This window comes from Theropithecus gelada, chromosome 6, assembly GCF_003255815.1.
Source record: "Theropithecus gelada isolate Dixy chromosome 6, Tgel_1.0, whole genome shotgun sequence".
In the NCBI taxonomy this organism is placed as follows: domain Eukaryota; kingdom Metazoa; phylum Chordata; class Mammalia; order Primates; family Cercopithecidae; genus Theropithecus; species Theropithecus gelada.
In genome coordinates, this window is record NC_037673.1 from 144,480,413 (window position 1) to 144,507,585 (window position 27,173).

At 37.8% G+C, this 27,173-nt stretch overlaps 1 protein-coding gene across 2 annotated transcripts in view; it reads left to right on the top strand.

Annotated features, from left to right (window-relative positions):
• SPINK5 (serine peptidase inhibitor, Kazal type 5) overlaps positions 1–27,173 on the top strand; it is a 75,124-nt gene that overhangs the window by 47,468 nt on the left and 483 nt on the right. Inside the window, exons 19-33 of one of the 2 annotated variants that reach the window (XM_025387904.1) lie at positions 945–1,072; positions 2,037–2,100; positions 3,849–3,976; positions 5,871–5,967; positions 9,253–9,380; positions 9,801–9,873; positions 10,806–10,933; positions 11,091–11,169; positions 14,488–14,615; positions 15,685–15,757; positions 16,447–16,536; positions 16,646–16,773; positions 17,885–17,981; positions 21,227–21,357; positions 24,001–24,091. In XM_025387904.1, coding sequence (XP_025243689.1) covers positions 945–1,072; positions 2,037–2,100; positions 3,849–3,976; positions 5,871–5,967; positions 9,253–9,380; positions 9,801–9,873; positions 10,806–10,933; positions 11,091–11,169; positions 14,488–14,615; positions 15,685–15,757; positions 16,447–16,536; positions 16,646–16,773; positions 17,885–17,981; positions 21,227–21,357; positions 24,001–24,091 — 1,563 coding nt within the window. The remainder of the gene's footprint in view (positions 1–944; positions 1,073–2,036; positions 2,101–3,848; positions 3,977–5,870; positions 5,968–9,252; positions 9,381–9,800; positions 9,874–10,805; positions 10,934–11,090; positions 11,170–14,487; positions 14,616–15,684; positions 15,758–16,446; positions 16,537–16,645; positions 16,774–17,884; positions 17,982–21,226; positions 21,358–24,000; positions 24,092–27,173) is intronic. The other variant, XM_025387905.1, reaches the window with a different exon arrangement.

Genomic DNA, 27,173 nt, shown 5'->3' on the forward strand with positions numbered 1-27,173 from the left:
AAACGGGAAGGAGAGCATTAGGATAAATGCCTAACGCATGAGGGGCTAAAAACCTAGATGACAGGTTGATAGGTGCAGCAAACAACCATGGCACATGTATACCTATATAACAAACCTGCATGCTCTGAACATGTATCCCAGAACTTAAAGTAAAATAAAAGAAAACAATATAAAATAAAAAACAATGCAAACAACAACAACATAAACTTCTTATCTTATTTCACAGGTTAGAAGATTAAAAAGGATCTCACTTGGCTAAAATCAAAGGGTTGGCAGAGCTGTATTCCTTTCCTGGAGTCTGCAGGGGAAAATCCATCTCTCTTTCTCCAGATCTAGAGCCTGCCCATGTTCCCTGGTTCTTGGACCCCCTTCTCCATCTACAAAACCAGCAACGTTATATCTCTCTGACTGTTCTTCTGTGGTTATATCTCCCTCTCACTCTGTCTTCCATCTCACTCTTGCAGTTTTAAGGACTGATCCTCGTGATTGAGCCTTACATTGAGCCCATTATGGCAATACAGGATAATCTCTTCATTTCAAGGTTATTTACCTAATTATATCTGCAAAGTCCTTTTTGCTATGTAAGGTAGCGTATTCTCAGGTCTCAGGTATTAAGACTTAGATGTGTTTGGTGGAAGGGTATTATTCTGCATACTACAAATTCCTTTACCAATTTAAGAGGCCATACATTATTCTTCTCTGTATTTTTCACAGTACCTAGTGCAGAATAATATTTGACCTGAAGGTTTTCTAAGAGATAAATAACAGCAATCTATGTTCCAAATAATGTGTGACCTAGGTCTCTGAAAAGCATTTTGGCTAATATTAACCTTCAACATCACCTTTTCCATGCAATCATTATGTTTTAGTTTTTAAAGGGGTAACGTGGAGGAAGAGTTCTAGTGTTTAGTTATTGGATTCTTAAAATCTCCTTCATTTGGCAGGAGCTGTGCAGTGAATATCGTCATTATGTGAGGAATGGACGACTCCCCTGTACCAGAGAGAATGATCCTATTGAGGGTCTAGATGGGAAAATCCATGGCAACACCTGTTCCATGTGTGAATCCTTCTTGTGAGTGAGAGGCAGCCACTGCTGCTACTGAGTGTAGAAGATCAGCATTGGGTGGGCAAGAGGGGTGACATTGGAAGTTTTCTCCAGGAGGTAGATAATGAAGGCTGTCTTTGCATTGGGTTGGAAATTTACTATTATAAAGCCATATATTCAGCCCATTGACTTCTGGTGTTCTTCAATAGTCTGAGAGGTACTTGAATCACCATCACGAAAGGACCATGTGCTAAGAGCAAAATTACCCAGGAGTTAATGGCATAAAAGGACTAGGACTTCTGTTCTCTGCAGGCATAGGTCACTGTCAAATAATCCAAAGGTGTAATCGTTGGGTGCTAATAAATTGAAAATGAGTTAATGTCTAATGATATCTTAGATGCGTTCTGGGGAGAAGAACAACATCTTTATTTTTCAAAAGAGATATAGTCATAAAAATTTATGTGCTGGTTTGCTATGGCATGTGTGTCTTATTCTTTAAACAACAATAAGAACAAGAACAGCTGGGCACGGTGGCTCATGCCCGAAATCCCAGCACTTTGGGAGGCTGAGGTGGGCAGATCACAAGGTCAAGAGATCAAGACCATCCTGGCCAACATGGTGAAACCCTATCTATACTAAAAATATAAAAATTAGCTGTGCGTGGTGGCACGTGCCTGTAGCCCCAGCTACTTGGGAGGCCGAGGCAGGAGAATTGCTTGAACCTGGGAGAAGGAGGTTTCAGTGAGCCAAGATCATGCCACTGCACGGCAGCCTGGCAACAGAGCGAGACTCCATCTCAAAAAAACAAAAAGCAAACAAACAAAAGAACAAGAACAATGATGTAGAGGGGTGTATATTTACCTTTCTCTTCCAAAGCTAAGTTGGTGGAGGTATAGAAGTAACGGACCATTTTTATGTAGAGGCATTTCTCCTTTAGGATAGTATGTACTGGGTGCTAGGAATGACTGTTTTGTCCTCCCTTTTCTTATAGCCAGCAAGAAGCAAAAGAAAAAGGAGCTGAACCCAAAGCAAAAGTCAAAAGAGAAGCTGAGAAGGTAGTGATCCTGAATGTTTACACTGCAGCGAAAGTATGAGTTTTTGCAGTATCTCTGTAAATATAACTATGGAATTACTGAAACCCCAGTTGTGAGGGAACTAGAGGTTCATTTAGTCCAAGGGTTGAGAAACTTTTTCTTAATGGAACAGATAGCAGATATTTCCGTTTTTGTGGCCATATAATCTCTGTCACAACTACTCAACTTGGCTGTTGTGACTCTAAGACAGCCCTAAACTGTATACAAACATATGGGCATGACTGACTCCAGTACAATTTTATTTATAAAAACAAATGGCTGGTCAGATGTAGATCACAGGTCACGGTTTGTAAACCCCTGATTTATTCTGTTCCCATATATTAATATTAAGATTTAAAATTCAGAGGCTGGGCACGCTGGCTCGGCCTGTAATCCCAGCACTTTGGGAGGCAGAGGTGGGTGGATCATGAGATCAGGAGTTCGAGACCATCCTGGCTAACATGGTGAAACCCCGTCTCTACTAAAAACATAGAAAAAAATTAGCCAGGAGTGGTGGCGGGCGCCTGTAGTCCCAGCTACTTGGGAGGCTGAGGCAGGAGAATGGCGTGAACCCGGGAGGCGGAGCTTGCAGTGAGCCAAGATCGTGCCACTACACTCCAGCCTGGGCGACAGAGCAAGACTCCATCTCAAAACAAAAAAAAAAAGAAAAGAAAAAAAAATTCAGAGAAAAAGAATAACTTGCTTATAAAGTTAGTGGGAGTATGAGTATCAGTACCAATATCTTCATACTTCAAAGTTCTGGAAACAATAGAATTCAATCCTAGACTTCCTGATACCAAAGCCAGCCTTCTTTCTAGCACACAATGTATTTTTGATTACCACATTTGGTCAACACATGTGTTCCTTGCTTTACCTGTGGTTATATTTTCGTGCTGACATTTGGGGAAAATATTAAAAAATAGCATCCCCAAATAATACTTTCTCGGATTCAAAAGGCTGGCTCCAAGTAGTTTATTCCAAGTTGTGGTCATTGCCCTACCCCCATCAAAGACTATTGATAATAAAAATCACCTCTAAAGAAGTATTGCCCTGGAATTCTGTATGTTTGGCTTGTTTACAGTTGTAATTCTAAATTTAAAAATAATAGCAGTTCACATGAAAAATAGACTCACTCTTCAACATCTATAAGTGAAAATTCTTCAGTATGAGATAATTTCAGATTTCACATTACTGCTACAGACAAACTCTCCTCTCATATTATTTTTCTTTTGCTAAATATGATTAATTAGGGGATCTGGCAATGAACTTTTAAGCAGAGCTAGGAGAAAAATTCCCTCTTTCATTTTCTTTGAATTTCAATTTAAGCTAAAGAATTCAGAATAAAATACAAAATCAATTGTAACTGCCATTTGTAATTAACTCTTTGATCTTAAGTGATTGCTTATTCTGTCTCAATTCCTCATGTAACCCTAAACAAGGAATGTGCCCAGTCATCAGAGAACTAAGTTTATTGAGAGTCTTGTGTATGGTTGCAGGTTTAGTCTGGATTTGGGGGCTATCAAGGAAAAAGAAATAGAGCCTTCTTCTTAAGTCCTGTGTGCTTAATAGAAATTGAACACTATAATTGCCAGAAAAAAGTTCTCAGGTCATTTTCTCTCTCTCTCTCTCTCTCTCTCTTTTTTTTTTTTTTTCATAAAGCACTTAGTAGGAACCCAATAAACTAATTTCCAAGAAGATACTCAAGCTTTCTCCTTTTCTTTTCCTTTTAGGAGACATGCGATGAATTTCGGAGTCTTTTGCAAAATGGAAAACTTTTCTGCACAAGGGAAAATGATCCTGTGCGTGGCCCAGATGGCAAGACCCATGGCAACAAGTGTGCCATGTGTAAGGCAGTCTTGTGAGTGCACAAAGAAAACCGCTACTGTGGGATGGTGGAATTGGGGAAGCAATGAGCCAGGCAAATAATATGTATTGTGTTTGTCCTTTCCTTACATGTAATAGAAACAGAAGGTTATCTATAAAGCATTTGAAAGAAATCTTTTCTTTATAATGGCCAAGATTCACAGTTCTAGAAATAAAAAAAATATATACAACTAAGTTATTACATTCTCTGTTAGTTCTGGGGTAGACTCTACCAGTAGATCACACTTCCTGGATAAAATTCTTAAGTTATTTGCTATCACGTGGATCCTTTCTCTGGATTATCTCGCAATTCACGTTGGAAAGAAAACACACAGATTTTAATGTCAGAGTCCTCACCTACATTGTTGAAAAGAACACATTTTCAGAAAATGAAAAGTAGGTCTTTACACAAAGTTTGGAAGTACACCCAGAATATTTAAGTCATTCAATAGCACTTACCAAACATCTACAATGTACAATGTGTATAATGATTATACAAAGGTGAATGAAATAGACAATCTTCTCAGAAATCATGCAGTCCACTGAGATTAGTCTTGGACATAAGGTAATATAATACAAAGGAGGAACTGTTGAATGAAAAATTTGTCTGTGGTATGTTATGGTACTTCAAGAAAGAGACAGTTAATAGAAAGTTTTATGGTGGGATAGAACTGGACATTATAATTTAGATAAAATGTGGACATGACAGAAAGTAATGAGAGGAAAAGAGGGGAACAGCAAGAGTAAGGATCTAAAATTAGGAAAAAAGCAAGTCATTTAGTTTAGTCAGAACTTACCAACTTTATCAACCTTGAATGCACACCACAGATTTTGAGGTCAATTCTATATGTAATGGGAAGCTGCAAAAATTGTTCAGATAGGACAGTATGTGGCATAAATATTGTTCCTTTAGGAAGATTCATTTATCAGCAGTAAACAGGAGAAAAAGAGAAAGAAAGTACTAAACTTAAGAATTGCTACTCATGTAGCGGGGAGGAGCTGCAATAAATAACCTAGGAAGAGGCAGCTATGCAGAGCAAGGATGTAGGCTAGAGGGCAAGTGGATCAAGGTGGGGGATGCTGGGAAGGTGAAGTCAATGTCATGTGGCAACAGCTATGCAAGCTGAAGGACAGTGAGCAATTACAGATGATTCCACTGTTTTGTGTTTGTTTTTTGTGAAAAATAGAAAATCCAGGAGAAAGAATACATTTGGTAGAGAAGATAATGATTTTGGGGCCTCTTGATCATTAGGTATTTATGATAAACACAGTTGGAGATCCCTAGTGAACATTTATGAAATGTTAGTTAATTGCTCATCTTGTCTTTTTTTGTTTGTTTGTTTGTTTGTTTGTTTTTTGATGTGGAGCCTCACTCTGTCATCCACACTGAAGTGCGGGGATGCAATCTCGGCTCACTGCAACTTCCGCCTCCCAGGTTCAAGCAATTCTCCTGCCCCAGCCTCCCTAGTAGCTGGGGTTACAGGCATACGCCACCACACCCGGCTAATTCTTGTATTTTTAGTAGAGACAGAGTTTCGCCATGTTGGCCAGACTGGTCTCGAACTCCTGACCTCAAGGATCCACCCACCTCAGGCTTCCAAAGTGCTGAGATGACAGGTGTGAGCCACCACATTCAGCTTTACTCACCTTGTCTTGTTTGTGGTGATATATATGTGGTGTTCTTTTGTTTTAATGAGACCCCTTCCTGGCAAAGGACTCCATATAATTTATATTTTTATTTTCAGAGAAGGACTGCAGCAGAGTAGATGTTAACTCAATGCTCGATAATTCTATACATATGTGATTTGCTCATATAATGAGAAACTCAAAGAAATGCACACCATTATCTGTAATCTGTTATTCCCTACCTCCCACTTTCTAATTTCCAGCCAGAAAGAAGATGAGGAAAGAAAGAGGAAAGAAGAGGAAGATCAGAGAAATGCTGCAGGACATGGTTCCAGTGATGGTGGAGGAGGAAACACTCAGGTGAGAGCAACCTCTAATTTCAATAACTGGGGCGGGCTCAACTCCTTGACAATAGGACTATGACACAACATATATAGTCTATGGTAAAGGCAGTTTTATACAGTGCTGAGTCCTTGGGAGAACAGATAATTTTCTCCTTAAGTTTGCAGGTAAGATATCAGCACATTTTCACTGCTCTGGGCTTCATTTTGACTTCTTTACACCTTGAAATAATTAACAATATATAATGACCTTATCCCAGTCTCCTGAGCCCTCTTTATGGTAATCTAGACCTCATATCAATAATTGTTCTCATCAGCATCACATGCTCTTCATTTTCTTTCATTATTCTTTCTTGCCTTGGACAGAGCCACTTTTCTGAGGTGTCTTTTCTGTTGATCCAAGGCAGCATGATAGGACAAAAAAGCACAGGATTTGGAGTCAGAATGGGATACGATCCCGCCCCTACTCCCTGGACGTGTGAGACATTGAGTAAATTACTTCATCTCGCTGGATTCTACTTTCCCTGATTTAGCAGTACTCTTCCAGGGATAAAAGAAAATAATTTAGGCAAAGGTTTAGCATGTTTCTTGAGGCATTTTTAAGTGTCAGCATGGCAATGTTGCACAGAAGGTCACTCCTTGGGTCACTGAACACAGTTTCATAAAATTGCAGTCACCTTATTTATCTTTTTACAACCTTGGAATATCAAAACCATGTCTTCACTTCCAGATCTGACAAAGGCCCAATATTTACCTTTGATAAACTCTGGCTGTTCTGTTTTTTTCCATCTTTTTTGCTTTAGGAGGCTGAGTTCTGTCTTTGAAGGAATAGCCCTGTTGATTAGACTTGTCTGATAAACATTTTGTCTGTCTTGTTCATAACTTGGTCAAATCTACCTTCCTTGACATTTTGTGTAACTTTGGGTTTTCCTCCAGCATTTTTCTCTCTCTTCTGTCTGCACTACAGATCTGCACATTTTTTTTTCTGTGTAAGGCCAGATAAATACTTTCAGCATTGTGGGCATTGTGGGTCATATAATGTCTGCTGCAACTATTTCACTCTGCCATTGTTGTGGGAAAGAAGCCAAAAAATAATATCTGAATAAATGAGTGAGGATGTGTTTCAGCAAAACTTTATGTGTAAGAACAGGCAGCAGGAAAGACTTTTCCCTGTGGGCTACACAATTGACCCTTGAACAACGTGGGTTTGAACTTCCCAGGTCCGCTTGTACGTAATTGTTTTCAACCAAACTTAGATAAAAAATACAGGATTTGTGGGAGGTGAAACCTGCATATCTGGAGGACTAACTTTTGGTATAGGTGGGTTGTACAGGGCCAACTGACAGACTTGAGTATACATGGATTTTGATCCTGGAACCAGTCCCCTAAGTGTACCAAGGGGAACCTGTAGCTTGCTGACATTTAATATATGTTGTTAAATTCGTCATATTTACAATTTCCTTGTATAGATCCTTAAAAGCAACATTAGTAGCCATGATAATTCATCTCTTGTAATTAGAACATGGGTGATTTTGGTCCCTTTTTCTCTGCAGATACCAGATCTAGATTTTTTTTTTTTTTTTTTTTTTTTTTTGAGACTGAGTCTCGCCCTGTCACCCAGACTGGAGTGCAATGGCGTAATCTTGGCTCACTGCAACTTCTGCCTTCTGGGTTCAAACGATTCTCCTACCTCAGCCACCCGAATAGCTGGGATTACAGGCTCCCGCTGCCATGCCCAGCTAATTTTCATATTTTTAGTAGAGATGGGTTTCACCATGTTGTCCAGGCTGGTCCCGAACTCCTGACTCATGATCCGCCCGCCTTGGCCTCCCAAAGTGCTGGGATTACAGGCATGAGCCACCGCGCCCGGCTGCCGGCTGCCGCCACCCAGGTGCCGAGGCAAGAGATCGAGGGCACGAGCTGTTCCAGTATAATAAAATATATGAAATAAGAATAGTTATACTAGATATAGATAACAGATATGATTATGTATGAATATCATTAACCATTAGTTTGTAGCAATTACTCTTTACTCCAATATTATAATAATCCTTGCTCTACAATTATAACTTAGGAAAAACCAGGCTATACAGAGATAGGAGCTGAGGGGACATAGTGAGAAGTGACCAGAAGACAGGAGTGCGAGCCTTCTGTTATGCCCAGGCAGGGCCACCAGAGGGCTCCTTGGTCTAGTGGAACGCCAGCATCTGGGAAGATGCCCGCTGCCAAGCAGACCGTGGTCTAGCGGTAGCGTCAGTGTCAAGGAAAAACACTTGCTACTTAGCAGACCAGGAAAGGGAGTCTCCGTTTCCCCGGAGTTCAGAGAAGACTCTACTCCTCCCCAACTTGTGGAGGGCCTGACATCAGTCAGGCCCACCCACAGTTATCCGGAGGCCTAACCGTGTCCCTGTGATGCTGTGCTTCAGTGGTCACGCTCCTAGTCCGCCTTCATGTTCCATCCTGTACACCTGGCTCTGCCTTTTAGATAACAGTAACAAATGAGTGAAAGTAATAAAAAGTTTCTGATATGCAGAAATAATGGCATAAGCTGTCTCTCTCTCTCTCCTCTCTTTCTCTCTGCCTTGACTGCCAGGCAGGGAAGGGCCCCTTGTCCAGTGGACACGTGACCCACTTGACTTTCCCTATCATTGGAGATGGCTCTCACTCCTTACCCTGTCCCTTTGTCTTGTATCCAATAAATATCAGCGCAGCCTGGCATTCGGGGCCACTACCGGTCTCCGCGTCTTGGTGGTAGTGGTCCTCCGGGCCCAGTTGTCTTTTCTTTTATCTCTTTGTCTTGTGTCTTTATTCCTACAATCTCTCGTCTCCGCACAAGGGGAGAAAAACCCACCGACCCTGTGGGGCTGGACCCTACACCCGGCGGTGTTATGTTTCTTATAAAGAGAGGTGAAAGAACTTCTCTTACTCAGATTGTTAAAAATATTTATTAAGAATACAGCCGGGCGCGGTGGCTCACGCCTGTAATCCCAGCACTTTGGGAGGCCGAGGCGGGCGGATCACAAGGTCAGGAGATCGAGACCACGGTGAAACCCCGTTTCTACTAAAAAAAATACAAAAATTAGCCGGGCGCGGTGGCGGGCGCCTGTAGTCCCAGCTACTCAGGAGGCTGAGGCAGGAGAATGGCGTGAACCTGGGAGGCAGAGCTTGCAGTGAGCCGAGATTGCGCCACTGCACTCCAGCCTGGGCGACAGAGCGAGACTCTGTCTCCAAAAAAAAAAAAAAAAAAAAAAAGAATACAGTAGACTAAGTAATCCAGGGGGACTTCATTCTTCTCTGTTTTCAGGATAAATGTGCTGAGTTTCGGGAACAAATGAAAAATGGAAGACTCAGCTGTACTCGGGAGAGTGATCCTGTACGTGATGCCGATGGCAAATCGTACAACAATAAGTGTACGATGTGTAAAGCAAAATTGTAAGTATTTCTCTCAACAGGCATGTCTAAAACATAGTCACATTCCTCTTGAATGAATGGCTATTTCTCATTTGCTATGGCTCTTTCCATGCAAATTATTCTTTTTGCTAGTTTCCAAATATTATATTTTTTCTCTTGCATTCTCTAAGGAACAATGAGCCTTAGCAAGGGCAGTTAACCAAGTGGCTGATTTCTATTGTATTTTCTATTACAATTCTGTGAAGTCTAAGTCCTATCATAGTAGACCCTTGTTCTTTATTGTGCCAGAATTCTAGGAAGACTTTGTGATGGCCATTTGGAATCATTAACCAGCACAGTTGAAGAAAGTTGGCTTCTTGTCATTTGCACGGGACACACTTACTGCATAATCCAGGGTCAATATGTGTTAACAAGACGAATATTGAATTTTTTCTCCTCCAGGGAAAGAGAAGCAGAGAGAAAAAATGATGATTCTCACTCCAGCTCAAATGGGACTGGATCAGAATCAGGGAAGGTGAGTTATTATTTGGGTTTTGGCAAGAATGTTCTTTCTGTGAGTCAACAGTTGGCGATCAAAACTACAGAAGAAGGTGCCAATATGATCAAGCTAGAGCTTGCCCATAGAAGGTCAGGAGTTACCAAGTTATCAGTGATTATCACTTTATGAGGCAATTTTATAAATAATAGTTTATTAATCATTTCAACAGCCTGGTCAAATATGGCCTTTTAACCTTATTTTATAGATAGGGAAAATGAGGTTTTGCAAGTACACTGGGATTTGTTTTTGTTTTTGTATTATTTTGCTGCCATTATAAGTTACTACAAGCAGTTGTTTAAAGTAACACAAATTTATTATCTTATATTTCTGGATTCCATAAGTTTTAAATGGGTCTGATCATGCTAAAATGAAGGTGTCGATAACGCTGCATTCCTTTGTGGAGGCTCTAGGTGAGGATCTGGTTCTTTGCTTTTTCTAACTTCTAGAAGCTACCTGTATTCCTTAGCTTGTGGCCACCCTTAAGCCAGTGATGGCCAGTCAAGTCCTTCTCATGTTGTATCGTTCTCACACTGACTCTCCTGCCTCTGCCTCTCTCTTTCATGAGTAAGAACCTTTGCGATTACCTGGGCCCCACTTGGATAATCCGGGGTAACTTCCCCATTTTAAATTCAGCCGATTAGCAATCTTAATTCCATATTCAGCCATAATTCCTCCTTGCCATGAAAGCAACCTATTTGGAGGTTCCAGGAATTAGAACATATGTCTAAAACAGAGTCTGATTCCACAGAGGACATTGTGGAATGTCCTCTCTGTGGGCCATTATTTTGCCTACCACAGCAAGGTTACATGGCTGCCTGACTCTTGGAAAGAAATCCTCTGATTCTCAAATCCAATCAGATACCTTATGTAAAAACAGCACTTCCAATATAATCTTTCCATCTTTTCAGGATACATGTGATGAGTTTAGAAACCAAATGAAAAATGGAAAACTTATCTGCACTCGAGAAAGTGACCCTGTCCGGGGTCCAGATGGCAAGACACATGGCAATAAGTGTGCTATGTGTAAGGAAAAACTGTGAGTATGTTTCAAAATGAGATTTTGCCTGTGAGTCTTAAAGTACAATAGTCATTTCTTACCAGTTTAAGAAAATGACAGTTGTCTTAGAAACAGATCTAGTAATTAATGAGGTGTTTGTTCACTTTGATTGAAATGTTTCATTGTTTTCCCCCAGGGAAAGGGAAGCAGCTGAAAAAAAAAAGAAAGAAGATGAAAACAGGAGCAATACGGGAGAAAGGAGCAATGACAAAGAGGTAATAGATGTTAGACATGCTAATACCTGAATTCAGTTAGTTCACTGTATGGTAAATTTATTCAACAAATATTCATGAAATGCTGACTCTGTCCCAATCATTGGCAATATAATGGTAAACAAGTCATGGCCAGATCTTGAAAATAAATAACATGCTCTTCAATTCCCCAAGAGTGACTCTGATGCAATTGTAGAACCAGTGACAATTGTTAAATTATTGTAGTTAGCCAGTGAATTTCATTTTTGAATTTTTTCTTTCCTCTGAGACAGGGTCTTGCTGTTGCTCAGGCTGGTCTCGAACTCCTGAGCTCAAGCGATCCGCTGGAGCTCAAGTCTCAGCCTCCCAAAGTGCTGGGATTACATGAGCCATCACACTTGGCTGTTTCTGAATTTTTTAAACAAATAAATATCAAACAATCAGATGCCAAAAATTACAAAGAAAATTAATATCAAAAGTTTGGAGTTTGAGGCCAGGAACGGTGGCTCACGACTGTAATCCCAGCACTTTGAGAAGCTGAGGCGGGCGGATCAGGAGGTCAGGAGATTGAGACCATCCTGGCTAAAACGGTGAAACCCCGTCTCTACTAAAAATACAAAAAATTAACGGAGCGTGGTGGCTGGTGCCTGGAGTCCCAGCTACTGGGGAGGATGAGGCAGGAGAATGGCATGAACCCGGGAGGCGGAGCTTGCAGTGAGCTGAGATCACGCTATTGCACTCCAGCCTGGGCGACAGAGCGAGACTCCATCTCAAAAAAAAAAAAACAAAAAACAAAAAACAACAACAACAACAATAAAAACAACAGAAAGAAAAAAAGTTGGAGTTTGAGATAATAAATTCTTGATCTGGCATTTCATTGCCACCTAGTGTTCAGTTTTAGTCTTCATAAATAGTATTCAACACAACAACACCAACACATAGAATATTACACAGCACAATCTCTTTTAATCCACCGACGGACTCCAATTAGAACAGAAAAATAGTAAAATTTCCCTAGGAAGATTGTTCCTATTGGTAGGGCAACTTTTCATTAAGCCTGTAGTGACTAAAGAAAATGAAACATTAATAGTAATTATCATTATTTAAAAATATTTTGGGAATTTTATTGCACAACTTCACATGATCTTTAAAGGACATCTATTTAAAATCTTGGTAAATTTTTAATTTTATGAACCTTATCTAAAAAATTTAAAACAGAAGAATGCTATCTATATGTATAGATAGAAAATATTGAGTGAAAAAAACCAACAATAAAGAAAATATGGAGGCAGGGTGTGGTAACTCACTCTTATAATTCCAGTGTTTTGGGAGACCAGAGCACGAGAATTGCTTGAGCCTAAGAGTTCAAAACCAGCCTGGGCAACATAGTGAGACCCTGTCTCTACAAAATAATAATAATAACAATAATAATAAAAATAGCCGGGCATGATGGTGCAAACCTGCAACTCTAGCTACTGGGAGGTTAAGGTGAGCAGATCACTTGAGCCCAGGAGTTCTAGGCAGCAGTGAGCTGTGATAGCATTATCGCACTCCAGCCTGGGCAACAGAGTGAGAACTTGTCTTAAAAAAAATAAATAAAAAGAAAATATTGAGATTGTGTGTGTGTGTGTGTGTGTGAAATAGAGAACTACAGTTTTATCTATACATGCAAAGTTAAATAAGGTTTACCAATAATTATATTTAAACCTCCCCCAAAATCTATGCAGTGGGTAATATTTTTCTAATTTTTTAGAATTCAGGAAAACTTAAGAGAAGTTAGCTACACATAAATAATGAATAGAAGAACCAAAGACTGAATTGCAGGGTTGCAATACAGTCAGAGGAGTGCTATTATAGACGTATGTGGTATTGTGAGCACCTGGAAAAGAAAATACTTCCAATAATTTGTGAAAATGGTGGTTGTGAGACATTTAATATGTTGATAGGTATTTAATTCCAGAGAATTAATACCTTTTTGAATGCTGCAATAAAAAGTAAGGCCTGGAATTGTTTGTTTACGGACACCACAATTTAAAGAAAGAAGGGTAAGTACAATCTAGGTTACTGTGTTATTTTTTAAGGTAATGTTTCCATATCATCACTTTGGCTCTTTGGGCTTAAACGAAGTTCCAGAGACTTCTGAAGCTCTCTGAAGATTTTAATACATTCCAGATCCTGTCTGTAGACTCGGTTCTATTGGCTTCTTTTTACGATCATTATGTTTCAATGAACATAAAAGGCAGCTCCATATACTTATCCACAGATAGGAGTTTTATTCTCTGCCTTGTAAAAGCAAATAAGTAAAAAGGTATAGCCTGGTGGTTAGCAGGTTTCTGATCACAAATTCAACACTGACTTTATTTAATATCGCTGAGATTCATTTTTCTCATCTGTAAAATGGGAATGATGAGTATTTATTTATAAGATTTTTACAACCACTAAAATAAATCTGTTAAGCCACACGAGAAAGCACTTTGCACAATAAAAATTTTTTTTTTTTTTTTTTTTTTTTTTTTGCTTGTTCTTGGTAAATTGTTGTTGAGAAATGAAGATGAAAGTTTACATGTTTTTATGTTTTGCAGAAGAGTGTCTTTTAGTTCATTCCAGGGCTTTTGAAGTAGACTTTTTATGTGTGGAACACTGAGTGCACTCATGGGGAGACAGGTTTGGGGCTCCGCCTCATAGAAAATTGTATTAAAATGAGATGGGGCAGGGCATTGGGGGCTCATGCCTGTAATCTCAGTGCTTTAGGAGGCCAATGTGAGATAATCACTTGAAGCCAAGAGTTTAAGACCAGCCCAGGCAACACAGAGAGACTCCCGTCTCTACAAAAAATTTTAAAATATTAGCTAGGCACCGTGGCACATGCCTATAGTTCTAGCTACTTAGGAGGCTGAGGTGGGAGTGTTGCTTGAGCCCAGTAGTTGGAGGCTATGATGAGCTATGATTGCACCACTGCACTCCAGGCTGGACAGCAGAGCAAGATCATATATATATATATATACACACACACACACACACAAACACACACACATATATATATACACACACGCACACGCATATACACACACACACTTAGTTTTTAAAGGAATAGGCTGCTTTAGGCAGTACTGAAATTCCATTAGGGCAAGACAATCATTTGAGAGAGATGCAATGAACAAGATTCAAACTTCTTACGTAGAGATTGACTAAAGTGCCTTTAAAACATATTTCTTCTCTGAAATTTTACTTTCTCTGTTTTTTTTCCCTGTGTTATGAGTTTATATCTAATCAGTCAATCACGTTATCAGGTTTTAAAGATTATACCATGACAGTAACATCTTTTTTTGCTACTGTTGGTAGGATCTGTGTCGTGAATTTCGAAGCCTGCGGATAAATGGGAAGCTTATCTGCACCAGAGAAAATAACCCTGTTCGAGGCCCATATGGCAAGATGCACATCAATAAATGTGCTATGTGTCAGAGCATCTTGTACGTAAAAAGGTTTATCAATAAATTTGATAGTTGTGCCTGTTTGCCAGAAATTAGTTCTTGTTACTTTTAAAACCTAAGATACTTGGCATCACACATTAATGATACGATAGCTCCTCTCTTTTGAAGAGACAATTTCCAAAGCCCTTTTAAAATAATTTTTTTTTTTTTTTTTTTTTTTTTTTTTGAGACGGAGTCTGGCTCTGTCGCCCAGGCTGGAGTGCTGTGGCCGGATCTCAGCTCACTGCAAGCTCCGCCTCCCGGGTTTACGCCATTCTCCTGCCTCAGCCTCCGGAGTAGCTGGGACTACAGGAGCCCGCCACCTCGCCCGGCTAGTTTTTTTGTATTTTTTAGTAGAGACGGGGTTTCACCGTGTTAGCCAGGATGGTCTCGATCTCCCGACCTCGTGATCCACCCGTCTGGGCCTCCCAAAGTGCTGGGATTACAAGCTTGAGCCACCGCGCCCGGCCTAAAATAATTTTTTTATTTTGATGTTGAGAAGCATAATCACACCCAGAACCTCTGGGGTAGGAAGAGGTAGCTTATCAGCTACGTAACCTGGGACAGGCCAGTTCATTGTGCAGAGCCTCAGTTCCTCCTAAGGGAAAAATAATGGCACAATATAGTTTTGTGGAGATTCGAGGACATTTTAAAAATGCTTCTGAACTTCAAAGCATTATACCTATGTAAATAACAATCAAAACTATGAGTTTAGTTATAATTTAATTAGAGAAGTAAAAATGAAAATTATAGAAACTTTCTAGATAAGAGTCATAAGTCTGTTATATTAAGGAAAAAGAAAGACCTTTTAGGATCATATTTTTCTGGATAAGAGTATAGTAACAGCATCTATGATAGTTGATAGCATTGCCACAAATATATTATCATGAAAATTCCAACAATCAGAACTGATTAGCTTATAGAAAAGTATTCTTAGAATTTTATTTTCAAGTATAAGAAAATAGTGTTAGATTTGCTAATGTTTAGCATTGAAGAAACACTTGGTTAAAGACAATTCAGTAACAACCCTAGAAAAATTACCCTATCTTTTTTTTTTTTAAATCTGCAGTGATCGAGAAGCTAATGAAAGAAAAAAGAAAGATGAAGAGAAATCAAGTAGCAAGCCCTCAAATAATGCAAAGGTTATATCTTAAAGGATACCAAAATAACTCTCTTACTTTTCACCCTCGGAATTTTGCATTCTTCTCCAGTTTTGGGAATAATAAAGATACTAATCTCTTAACTTCAAAGAAAATTGATTTTACTAGTCTTGTCACTTTGGATCATAACAAGATTTTCTGGGGAGTTTTGGGGTTTGATATCATTTTTGATTTTGTGGAAAATTTTCTGAGTGTGTGTGTCAATTAATGTTTTAGTCTTTCTTCCTTGGGAGAAATATGGATTGAAAAGTAGAGGGTAAAATTCTTTACCAACTCAACTGCGTGCTTATCTTTGACACTTTAGGTGTGAAATAAGGCTTTGGGTAGCTCGTTGATATTTATTTTAATAATTCAGGCAATATAAACTAATCTAAGTCTCCCTTTTAGCTTCCCTTCTGTTTTCACCAGATGATTTTATCAGCATTAAAGAATCAGTAGTGTGTGTGCATGATGCTTTCTTTTCTATTTCTTTTTCAAGACTACAAAGAAGACATCTTCATTCAGTTCTTTAATAGTAACAATCACATTTGTAGAGTTAGATCCCTAAACAATTGTCCTTTTGTCAAAAGCATACTTCATCGGGAAAATAGAGGAAAGGAAGGGTAGATGAATGGGAGGAAAAAACAAGAAGGTCCATCAAGTGTTGTGTTATGTTTCCCTACATTTTTCAGGACCAGTGCAGACAGGTTCAGAATGAAGCGGAGGATGCAAAGTTTAGACAACCTGTGTGTTCCCTGGCCTCTGTTGCCAGGATAAGTACAGTGAGTCTGAGCCCAGAACTAAGAGAGGACTTCCTAAAACCAAGTTTGAAAAAATCACTAAGCCAAAAAGGGACAAAGTCACGTTCACTTTCCCTTTCTCATTTTCTAGGATGAGTGCAGTGAATTTCGAAACTATATGAGGAACAATGAGCTCATCTGCCCTAGAGAGAATGACCCAGTGCGCGGTGCTGATGGAAAGTTCTATACAAACAAGTGCTACATGTGCAGAGCTGTCTTGTGAGTAAGATGATTCTGCTCCTCCTGCAGCTAGCAGGGGAAGTGCATTTTTAGAAACTGCTGATTGAATAAATTTGTGTATTTATGAACCCTATGGGATTTTAAAAATAAGTCTTTAGAATTAAAGTCCTCAAATTGAGAACACCTGATATAGTAGAAAGAACATTTAGACTTGGAGACAGAAATTCCGTAAGTTCTAACCAAGATGTATACTAACTGTGTCATTAAACAATTTGTTTTCAACTTTCAGCATCATAATTAGAAGAAATTCTTCAAGATCTTTATTCCACAACTAGATCAGACTCAATTGAGATGCCTCATAAAAATAAACACACATTTTTACACCCCAAAATATATTACATCAGAATCTTGGGGTGATGTAATTTATTTTTTAGAAAGAGTTTCTAGATTATTCTAAAAAGCAACTAGAAGTGGAGACCAATGGACATTATAAATGATGACGATGATGATGATGGTTGTAAAGCGCACTGTGAACACAACAATAGTCAAATTTATTTAGCTTTTCATAGTAAGTGTTCTTTGAGGGAGGAATTACCAAATACTACTCTCATTTTATGTTCTAGAAAATCAAAACTTAAGCACATTAAGCCGCTTGTCATCTGTTAAGTGATGAAAGTTCTAAACCAGCTCCTAATTGTGTATTTTCTTAATATGTTATCCTGGTCACTATCTCAATGTTCTGTGATTATGATTTATTTATTTGTTTATTTATTTATTTACTGAGACAGTGTCTCACTCTGTTGCCCAGGCTGGAGTGCAATGGTGCAATCTCAGGTCACTGCAACCTCTGCCTCCCGGGTTCAAGAGATTCTCTTGCCTCAGCCTTCCGAGTAGCTGGGATAGCAGGTGTGCACCACCATGCCCAGCTAATTTTTGTATTTTTAGTAGAGACAGAGTTTCTGTTGGCCAGGCTGGTCTCCAACTCCTGACCTCAGGTGATTCGCCAGCCTAGGCCTCCCAAAATGCTGGGGTTATAGGCGTGAGGTACCATGCCTGGCCTCTGTCATATTTTATGAGGATTGCTTAACTTCTCACTGAAAGTTATAGGAACTGTTTCTTATTTTCAGTTACTTTTTGTTTTCTTCTCTAGTCTAACAGAAGCTTTGGAAAGGGCAAAACTTCAAGAAAAGCCATCCCATGTTAGAGCTTCTCAAGAGGAAGACAGCCCAGACTCTCTCAGTTCTCTGGTAAGGAGGACTATTTCTGAAAAGCTACTTATCAGTTTAATTTTCTTGATTTTTTTTTGACCTGTTGCTATTTGGTATTTTCATAGAAGGGTCTGAGGTTTGCTGATTCAGTGCATCCTGACGTCATTTGAGGACTATATGCAGTTTATGCTTGGCAAGAGTTCTGGGGTTTCTCATTAGTGCCTTATTCTGTGCCCTTTGAGATTATTTGCCTTGCTTCAGTTTAGTACATTTTGAAATTTACAATGTGGGTGTGGAATAATTGTGACTAATCTCACATGTGGTAGAATACGTAGTCAGGTGCCTCAATTCTGTAATTTTAGCAGACCAACAAGTTTCCTCACCTAGCTTCCGCTTATTTCCCTCCTCCAACCAAATCCGTGTCCACATCCTGGAACTCTATGCCAAGCATGCTCACAGGTGTAAATTTCCACAAATTAGCAATTCGCAGTAGCTGAAACTTCTTGTTTAAAATATAGGCTGAACTGGGTGTGGTGGCTCATGTAAATTGGGCTCTACATCAGGGATACAAAGGCATGGAGAAGAGCTATTAACAAAATATGTTTTTTTAAAAAAATGCTAAAGTATAATAGTCACATAAAAGAAATGCACATATTTCTTCTGTGATAGCAGCAAGAAATAAGATATCATCAGCAGACCAGTAACCCCCTCATTCTCCCTCATAATCTACAGTCTGTTTTGGAGCTGAGATTTCTTTTGGAGAAATAAGTCTTTCATTATTCATTTCTTTTCATCAAGCCAGCAGTCCTTTTGTTAGTCTACAAATACTTATTGAGCACCCACTATTTTTCCAGGCATTATTTATGTATGCTAGGTTAATAGCCATAAACAAAAGAGATAGCACTCACTCCATGAAGTTCATAGTATATTGGAAAAGCAGATACAATAAATATTACAAATAAATAAATAAAATAATGTCAAGGAGGAAATAAGGCAGAAAAAAAATGGTACAGTAAATTCTGAGATGGGGAGGGGAGGGGATACAATTTTAAGTGGCATATATAGGGAATAACTCTCTCAGAAGGTGACATTTACATTAAGACCTAAGGGTACTGATTCTGTAGGTATATCTGAGGGGAACATATTCCAGAGAGAAAACATAGCAAAACGTTTAGTGTTGTTGAAATAGAGCTACCTCAGCTGTAGAGGAGGAAGTCAGGAAGCTAATGGGAGGCCATGTTATAAAGGGTTTTGTAGACAGTTTTAAAGACTTTGCCTAATATTCTGATTGACAGTTTTGAGAAGAGTAATATGATTTGATTTATATTTTAAAGGAATAACTTTGCCTGATATCTATTGAAAACACTGCAGGGAGGCAAGGGCTGGACAGCTAATTTGCTATTGCAGTAGTCTATAGGAGAGATGATGCTAGTTTATACCATGTGGTGGAACTTTTGAGAGGTGGTTAGATACTGAGTCTGTTTTGAAGGTGGAGTCAACAGAATTTGTTGAGTTGAAGTACTATGTTAAAAAAATAAAGAGAGAGAGAGAGAGAGTAAGGAGCATTGTAGTACCTTTTGAACATTATAGCACCAGTTACCTGAAAAAATACACTTGATATACCTGGTTGAGTCTAACCTTTGCCAGGGATTCATATAAGTTACTTATCTAAATTCTCCATGAATATTTATACTAATATGGAACTCACCACAATCTAAAGAAATTCATTTAGGTGTTTGAATCATTTATCAAAACAAAGGAACAAGCAAACAAATACTGCTTGACTTCTCCAAAATGAGTATTAGCAGATATAATATTATTAAATTTTCTGTCATCTTTGTGCCTGTTTTCAGTAAGTAGTTTTCAAGGAATGTATTAATTTCACCTATGTTGTCAAACTTTTTGGTATATAGTTATTTATAACATTTCTAAATTATTCTTTTAATATCTACAGCTCATATAACGATGACCTTTTATCTCTAATATTGGTAATATATGTTTTCTTGACACTGATCAATTTTGCAAATAGCTTATCAACTTACTAATCTTTTCAAGCCGCCAACTTTTGGCTTTTTTCTGTTTTCTATTTCATCAATTTCTCCTCTTTATTATTTATTTAAAAATTTTTCTATGCTCATCATTGGCTAGCTTCTTCAGATGAAAGTTTAGATCATCCATTTTAGAACTTCCTTCTTTTCTAATATATGTATTAAGGTTATAAATTTCCCCCAAATTACTGCTTTGGCTGCTGGGATTTGACAGGTTATATTTTCTTTGCAATTCATTTCATTTCTAAATTCTATGATTACTTTGAGTCATGAGTTATTTAGAACTCATCCCTTTACCTATAAATATATTTCTTATAAATATTATATACTTGATTCTTTTTGTTCTTCCTGTTTGATAATTTCTGTGTTTTAACTGGAGTACTTACTTGTTAATATTCTATGTAATTACTGATACCATTGGATTTAAGTCTTCCATCATCCTATTTGCTTTTGAATCCATTTTTTTATATTTTGGCTCTACTTTTTGTCTTCTTAAAAAGCTAATCAAGTTCTTGTAATTATCATTAATTACTAAACTCATACTTCCAAAACACTACAAAGAGCAAATATGTTTCTTCTTTCACATGGAAAATATACATATGATTTTACCATGGAGCACATACTGACAACTAAAAGTTACTGAACACTTAGTATGTGACCGATACTGTGTTAAGCATGAACTTACATGCATTATCTGTTTTAATCCCTTAAAGCAGTAATATAAAGTAAGGACTACTATTATTTATGATTTTCAGATGAGAAAATTAAGGCTGAGAAAAGTTAGATAAGTCACTTCTCTAGTTAGTGGTGGAGCTAAGACTCAAAAACTCATGCAATTTATGAGTATTGATCTCTGAGTCTTTCCTTTCTAGGCTGCGTATAACCAGTATCTTCACTTAAAAAGGCGAATATTATTTCTAGCATGCCTATCATTCTAGATTTCTTCTTACGGGCAGGTAATTGTGTCACATATTATAAAGGATTTTTGCTTTCTTATTGCTTTGCTATTCCTTGTTTCTTTGTTTATTTACCTTGTCTAGTTAAAAATGGCCAAATTCAAGAAGTTAAATTCACCTCATATGGTGCAAAATCAATCTTTGAGTTTGAATAACCTATATCACAGTCCTTTTATGACCATTTATTCAAGTTGGATTAAGGAACTCAAGAGGTTTTCTTAAGCCCATCCATCTCTTTGAATGCCATAAAGTAAGTCTGCTTTATGTTTTGCTTCTTTAGGATTCTGAGATGTGCAAAGACTACCGAGTATTGCCCAGGATAGGTTATCTTTGTCCGAAGGATTTAAAGCCTGTCTGTGGTGACGATGGCCAAACCTACAACAATCCCTGCATGCTCTGTCATGAAAACCTGTAAGTATTCAAGCTGCCCCCTCATATCTTCCAGTTTAGAATTTCTCAGCTAGAGTGTTAACCCATAGTAATGCACCGATATAAATTCGAAGGCTGTTGCAAATAATTTATTCATCGTAGAAATTAAAAATTCAAAATTTGTGAATTATCTTTCTTATATGTAAAATAGAAAAGATTTAAGGCTATTCTTTTGGTAAATTGCTTACCTACATTGCTATATGCTCTATTGAGTAAAAGAGAACAAAAAAAAAATAGTGGGGTTACAATTACAGAATATAGGGATAAGCCTGTGTACAGTCACGGGAGTGTGAATATCATTCATTCTGTGTGTAGTGGATAAAAACAGTAGAGGAGTACTGCTATATAAACCCAGCCCAGTGTATAATATCTAAAAGCTCCTGTTACTATAATATAGCTACAGATTCCCCATTTCTTTAACCTCGCCTCTTGAGAGAAGTAGTACCTTGCCAAAGGAAAGTGCACTGTACAAAAGAAAGAACAATAAGTAAATGGCTGATCTGATGTCTGCTCTCATATTTATGACTATCTGAGTATCTGGAGGCATATTATTTCATGATTCTGAATCTCACTCCCTTCATTGGAGAAATGGAGACAGTTCTCTGAGCTGCTGACTTCACAGACGATTGAGAACTGCTAGATATAAAAATATTTTTATCTTAAGTTAAATACAAGGGATTCATTTTAATATTCTTATTATTGGCTTTAGTTTTGTTGTTGCTACTCTGCTCAAATGCTGTCTGAATTTTTAAATAATTTCCCCTTGCCTCTACGTGCATCCCTTCCCTTCTCCTGGCCACCATTTGGCCAGCTTTCAAGGAGAGAATGGTGACAAACCTTGTTTTTTCCATCTCACCTGACCCCAGACCTACATTGCAGTTCATGTACTACTTTATCCTTCTTAGGACGCTATAAGCAAGGCCTAGAACATGAGGATAGGACTCCCTGATATCCTGCTTGTTAATCCTGGAAAAATATTTAAAAGAAAAAGGCGCTCCTCAGGTCATATGCTTAAAAGCATAAAATCTGAATATAATCCTTCATCTATAGGTAAGGCACGGTAGATAAGGCACTTTCAGATTTCAGTCACTGAATCCTTGCAAACTGCTATGGAATGTTGTTATCTTTATTGTACAGAAGGTTAATCTGAGGCTCAGAGAGTCCAGGTAATTTGTTTAAAGTTACAATGGTAGGAAGTAAATCAGACAGGATTTTGACCTTATTGATTTGGGTCTAAATACAATTTTCTTTTATCTCCACTTAAATTCCTTAGTTTTTCAAAGACCAAAGATTCCTTAGATAATATGAAGAAAGTTACCCCTTTCAAGAAATTTTTTAAGAATTATGTGATGTGAACAATTAGGCTCATGGAGTACTTGAAATTCATCCATAGACCTTATAGGTTTTTAAGAATTAAGAAATTCTTAGCAAACTATCGCAAGAACAGAAAACCAAATTCTGCGTGTTCTCACTCATAGGTGGGAATTGAACAATGAGATCACCTGGACACAGGAAGGGGATCATCACACACCGGGTCCTATTGTGGGGAGGAGGGAGGGGGAAGGGATAGCATTAGGAGATATACCTAATGTAAATGACGAGTTGATGGGTGCAGCACACCAACATGGCACATGTATACATGTGTAACAAACTTGCATGTTGTGCACATGTGCCCTAGAACTTAAAGTATAATTAAAAAAAAAAGAAAAATTAAGAATTCTTGTTTAAGCAATAAATATAATTGCCCAGGAATTCCATTACTATGTATACCTTATCTGCAGCCCAGAAATCCTTCAATTCTTCTTTCTTGTAAATGTCAGAGCCTAAATTATCCATAAAATTTTCTTCAACATTTTCATCAATTTATAGACCCATAACAAGTGATCTATTTAAGGGAACTTTAGAGTAAGAAACTGAAATGATGAAAATATTAAGAAAACATGCCTCAGGATAGTTTGTTTGGTTAAGAGAGCTGGGAGTATATATTATAAAGAAGGATCAGGTTATCTGAGGCAAAAGGAAACAATATTCATTTCCAAGGTTTTAGAGAAAGTTATAGGAGAGCAATTTCAACTTAAGCAATGCCAAAAGACAAATTGCACTGCTTTGATAGATAATGAGTTTCCCATTACCAGAAGCAAACAAGTATGTGTCTGATTCATAATATTTCTCCAGTGAAAGGGTTAAAATTTATACTCCTTAAGATTCATTCCAACCACAAAACTCAGACTGTATCATTTGTGTCTTGTTATATTTTTCCCCAAGTCATATTACTGGTACTCAATATAGTCAAACATCTCTCTCCGATCTATTTCTCGCATCTGTAAATGCGAGATCACCTTTAGACCAGATGATCTCCAAGTTTATTTCCAACATTCTTTATGAACTATATCAGTGAATGAAATGTGACAGGATAGGTCCAGGGCTAGGGGACAAATCTGGAGCAGAAGAGAAACAGCCTGGACGATACCTACTGAAAATGGAAATAGTTGAATGCAGATCCCAGATCCTCCCTCTAAATGCAGTTTGGTTTGATACCAAATGTCCTGCGCGTTGGTCCTTATTTATTTTCTTATTATAACTGAGAACTTCCTCATTGTTGAAGCATCCTCTGATCTGTTTTAGGATACGCCAAACAAATACACACATCCTCAGTACAGGGAAGTGTGAGGAGAGCAGCACCCCAGAAACAACCGCTGCCAGCAAGCCCGCGTCTGTAAGTACAGAATAGACTGGCCTCCATGGTTACGCTGTGAGGAGTAGTGGGTTCTGGTTTTGTTCTCTTCCATTGAGTAACAGAGATTTATCTGGCCAGAGAGGTAACACTAGGTCAGGTGACCCAGAATTGGTCACATTTTCACTATAAGGATAATTAAGTAATTACTGAAATAAGTGAAAATAATGCAGCAGTTAATATTTTGAACTATTTAATGGATTCATTAATAGATTGTTTATGAGCAATGTCTCCAATATAACGTTTCTTATTTCAGGATAGGTTTTATCTTCTGTGATCTACAATACGAAGATGAGACAGAGACCAAGAGAGGTCAGAGAGTGACAGAGTTGGATTGAAACAATTTCTATATAATGCCCATATTCTTGAACTTTGCATTGTATTAAATTATTTTCCAGCATTAAAAGTTGACCAATTTCATTTAAACTCCTGAAAGGATGTTTCAACATGCATTACTGAATTTGACATTCTCCCTGGTGGCTATTTAAATAGTCATCCTCAGGGAGATGGTATATAACATGAAAAAATAGGAACTTTCAAATAAGAGAAAAATATTTTGTTTTGGGATAAATGTCAGTGCAAAGTTCAGTTTTTGCTGTGCTTCCTATATGAGACTCTTGGCAAATCACATAAATACTCTAAACCAAATATCCCAATGAACTATGAAAATATTCAATAAAGACTGACTTTTATACATTTGGCACAATGTCTGAAAAATTAATGTTACTATTATTACTATGCCTAAGACCAAAGTATGAATTTAGAAAAAGAGAAGAGTCCAAAGTATGAACTTAGATAAACAGACCATGGTATAGTGCTTATTTATTTTTAATAAATTATTTTCAATTGTAGTGTGATAAAACTATATGTAATAAACAACATTTTAATGCATTATATTTAATAAAGCTATTTATTATTATTCACATTCTCTTTGCTCCATTCCACTGCCACAGAAAGCTTTGGCAATAATGGAATCAGAAACTATTCAGCCAGATTTGAAAATCTTAGTCAAGCAATACTAGATAAGGCCATATTAAAAATGTCTACCCAACAATCTTTGTTATGGGAAACTGTGAAAACAAGAATCGTAAGCTAAAGTCTTCCTAGTTTCACATTAGCAGCTGAAAGAAGTGTAGAGGAAGCCGAGGACTGGAATGAAATCAGAAGACCTTATCTTTCTCATGTGGGCTCGACAATGTTATTTACCACCCATTTAAAGACCTCTATTCTGGTTCTTTACCAGAATCCATAAAAAGAGAATTTAAACTTTAACTCTAGTCCCTATATTGTGTTTGCTGTCTTATTATATAGAAATTCTTAGTAGTTTGCTCCCATTTTATTGACAGAATATACTGTTCCCCCTCCTTACAAACTCACCTTTACATATATCTCAGGAGACAAAGGTCAAAATAGCTTTATGCCAGTCCAATAGACCACACCTTAGACCACACTTCCCTGTAACTCTCATCCTGTGTAGGCAACGTGGAAAAACTACTTTGTAAAGAATTTGCCATAGGTTTATATTGGTAAGATGTATTTCTTTAAATAATGAAGAGTCTTGCCGGGACTCGGCACACAAGGTGTTGTAAAGGAGTGCCGTTCTTCCATTTCTGGGTGTATGCTTTCCACTGGAGTTGCATAGCAGACATTAATAATGACAGAAATTATTATGCTGTTAGTTAATGAAACAAAAACTGAAAGTGTCCTGGACACAGGTGGAACTTCAGGTCCCTGCGTAAGATTCAAGGGTATGATCTTGGGTACAGGTGGTAGAGACTGGTCATGGCCTAGCATTGTTCTGATGACTAGTAAGGATATATATACTGGAGTTGAGCCTATTGTCTGAACTTTATTTCTGGGTGGAAGTTTCTCTAAGGAAGTCTGGAATCTCAAGAATAGAATAACAGTCCAGGCAGTCACAACTTTCCTGGAAAAGTACGTCGAGTATCTTGGAACTCACACTTTTGTTACTAAATACATAATACTTCTTATTATACAATAACTATTATACAGTAACTACTAAGATTTACATAGGTCTTTAGAGTTTTATGTACATTTTCTGTTTGTTTCCTTCCAATAGTCATTTGATTAGGGCAGGGATCACTGTCTTTCCCATTTTACAGAAAATCATCTTGGGGGAAACTGTCACTTACTAAAGTCCCTCAGTATAATACATTGGGTTCAATGTAGATGTCCCGACTTCGTTTCCAATGCTCTACTACCATTCCTTAGTTGTCAGGAGATTCTGAAAACTAAGTGCTCTCGAGAAGGCATTATCTCAATTAAAAGATGATTTGCTAGTTTGGAAGGAAATTTCTATATTAAGAAAAATACCAGTATTGTTTTGTGAGATAAATAAATGACTATTCTTATCTCTATTTCTCAATGATTTCTCAAGTCTATGGACATCTTGCATTCTACATTATTATTATGCATTTTGATAGGTTCACTTGAAAATTCTTATCTATATCTGTCAATTTCATGACAGATTTTCAAGGATTCAGGAAGACCAAAGCTTGCTACTTTCAAACCAAAGAAAACTGCCTGGAGTTGATATAGGCAATAAAGTGGAGAGACAGTGCTGCTCATGCCCCAGGTGGTACTAGTTGAAGATGTGCAGTTATGTGAAAGAAAATTCCTGAAGCCCTCACCCCCTATAAGATTATTTTTAAAATACTGATTTAATGTTTTAAAAGTTGATTTCAAATATATGGATGAGTCAGGCAAACGAAGACAACTGATTACATTCTAGTGGCCTACAACAAACTATAGTAGAAAAACATTCATGTTACAGGAATTGAATTCAAGTTATGACCTAACATGACAGCGGCAAGTTACTAAACTTCTCTGAAGCTCAATTTCCTCATCTACAAAATGGTGCTAATTATACCTACTTCTTTTTTATCAGCATGAAGGCTGCATGTGATCAAAGGCAGAATTAAGCCATGTTCATTTTTGTGTCCACCTCAACACGTTGTACATACTAGGTGCTCAATATTTGTTGTATCAAACTGGATAAAATTGTGAAACTGATTTTTAAACTGTTAGTTCTTTGCAGAATGCA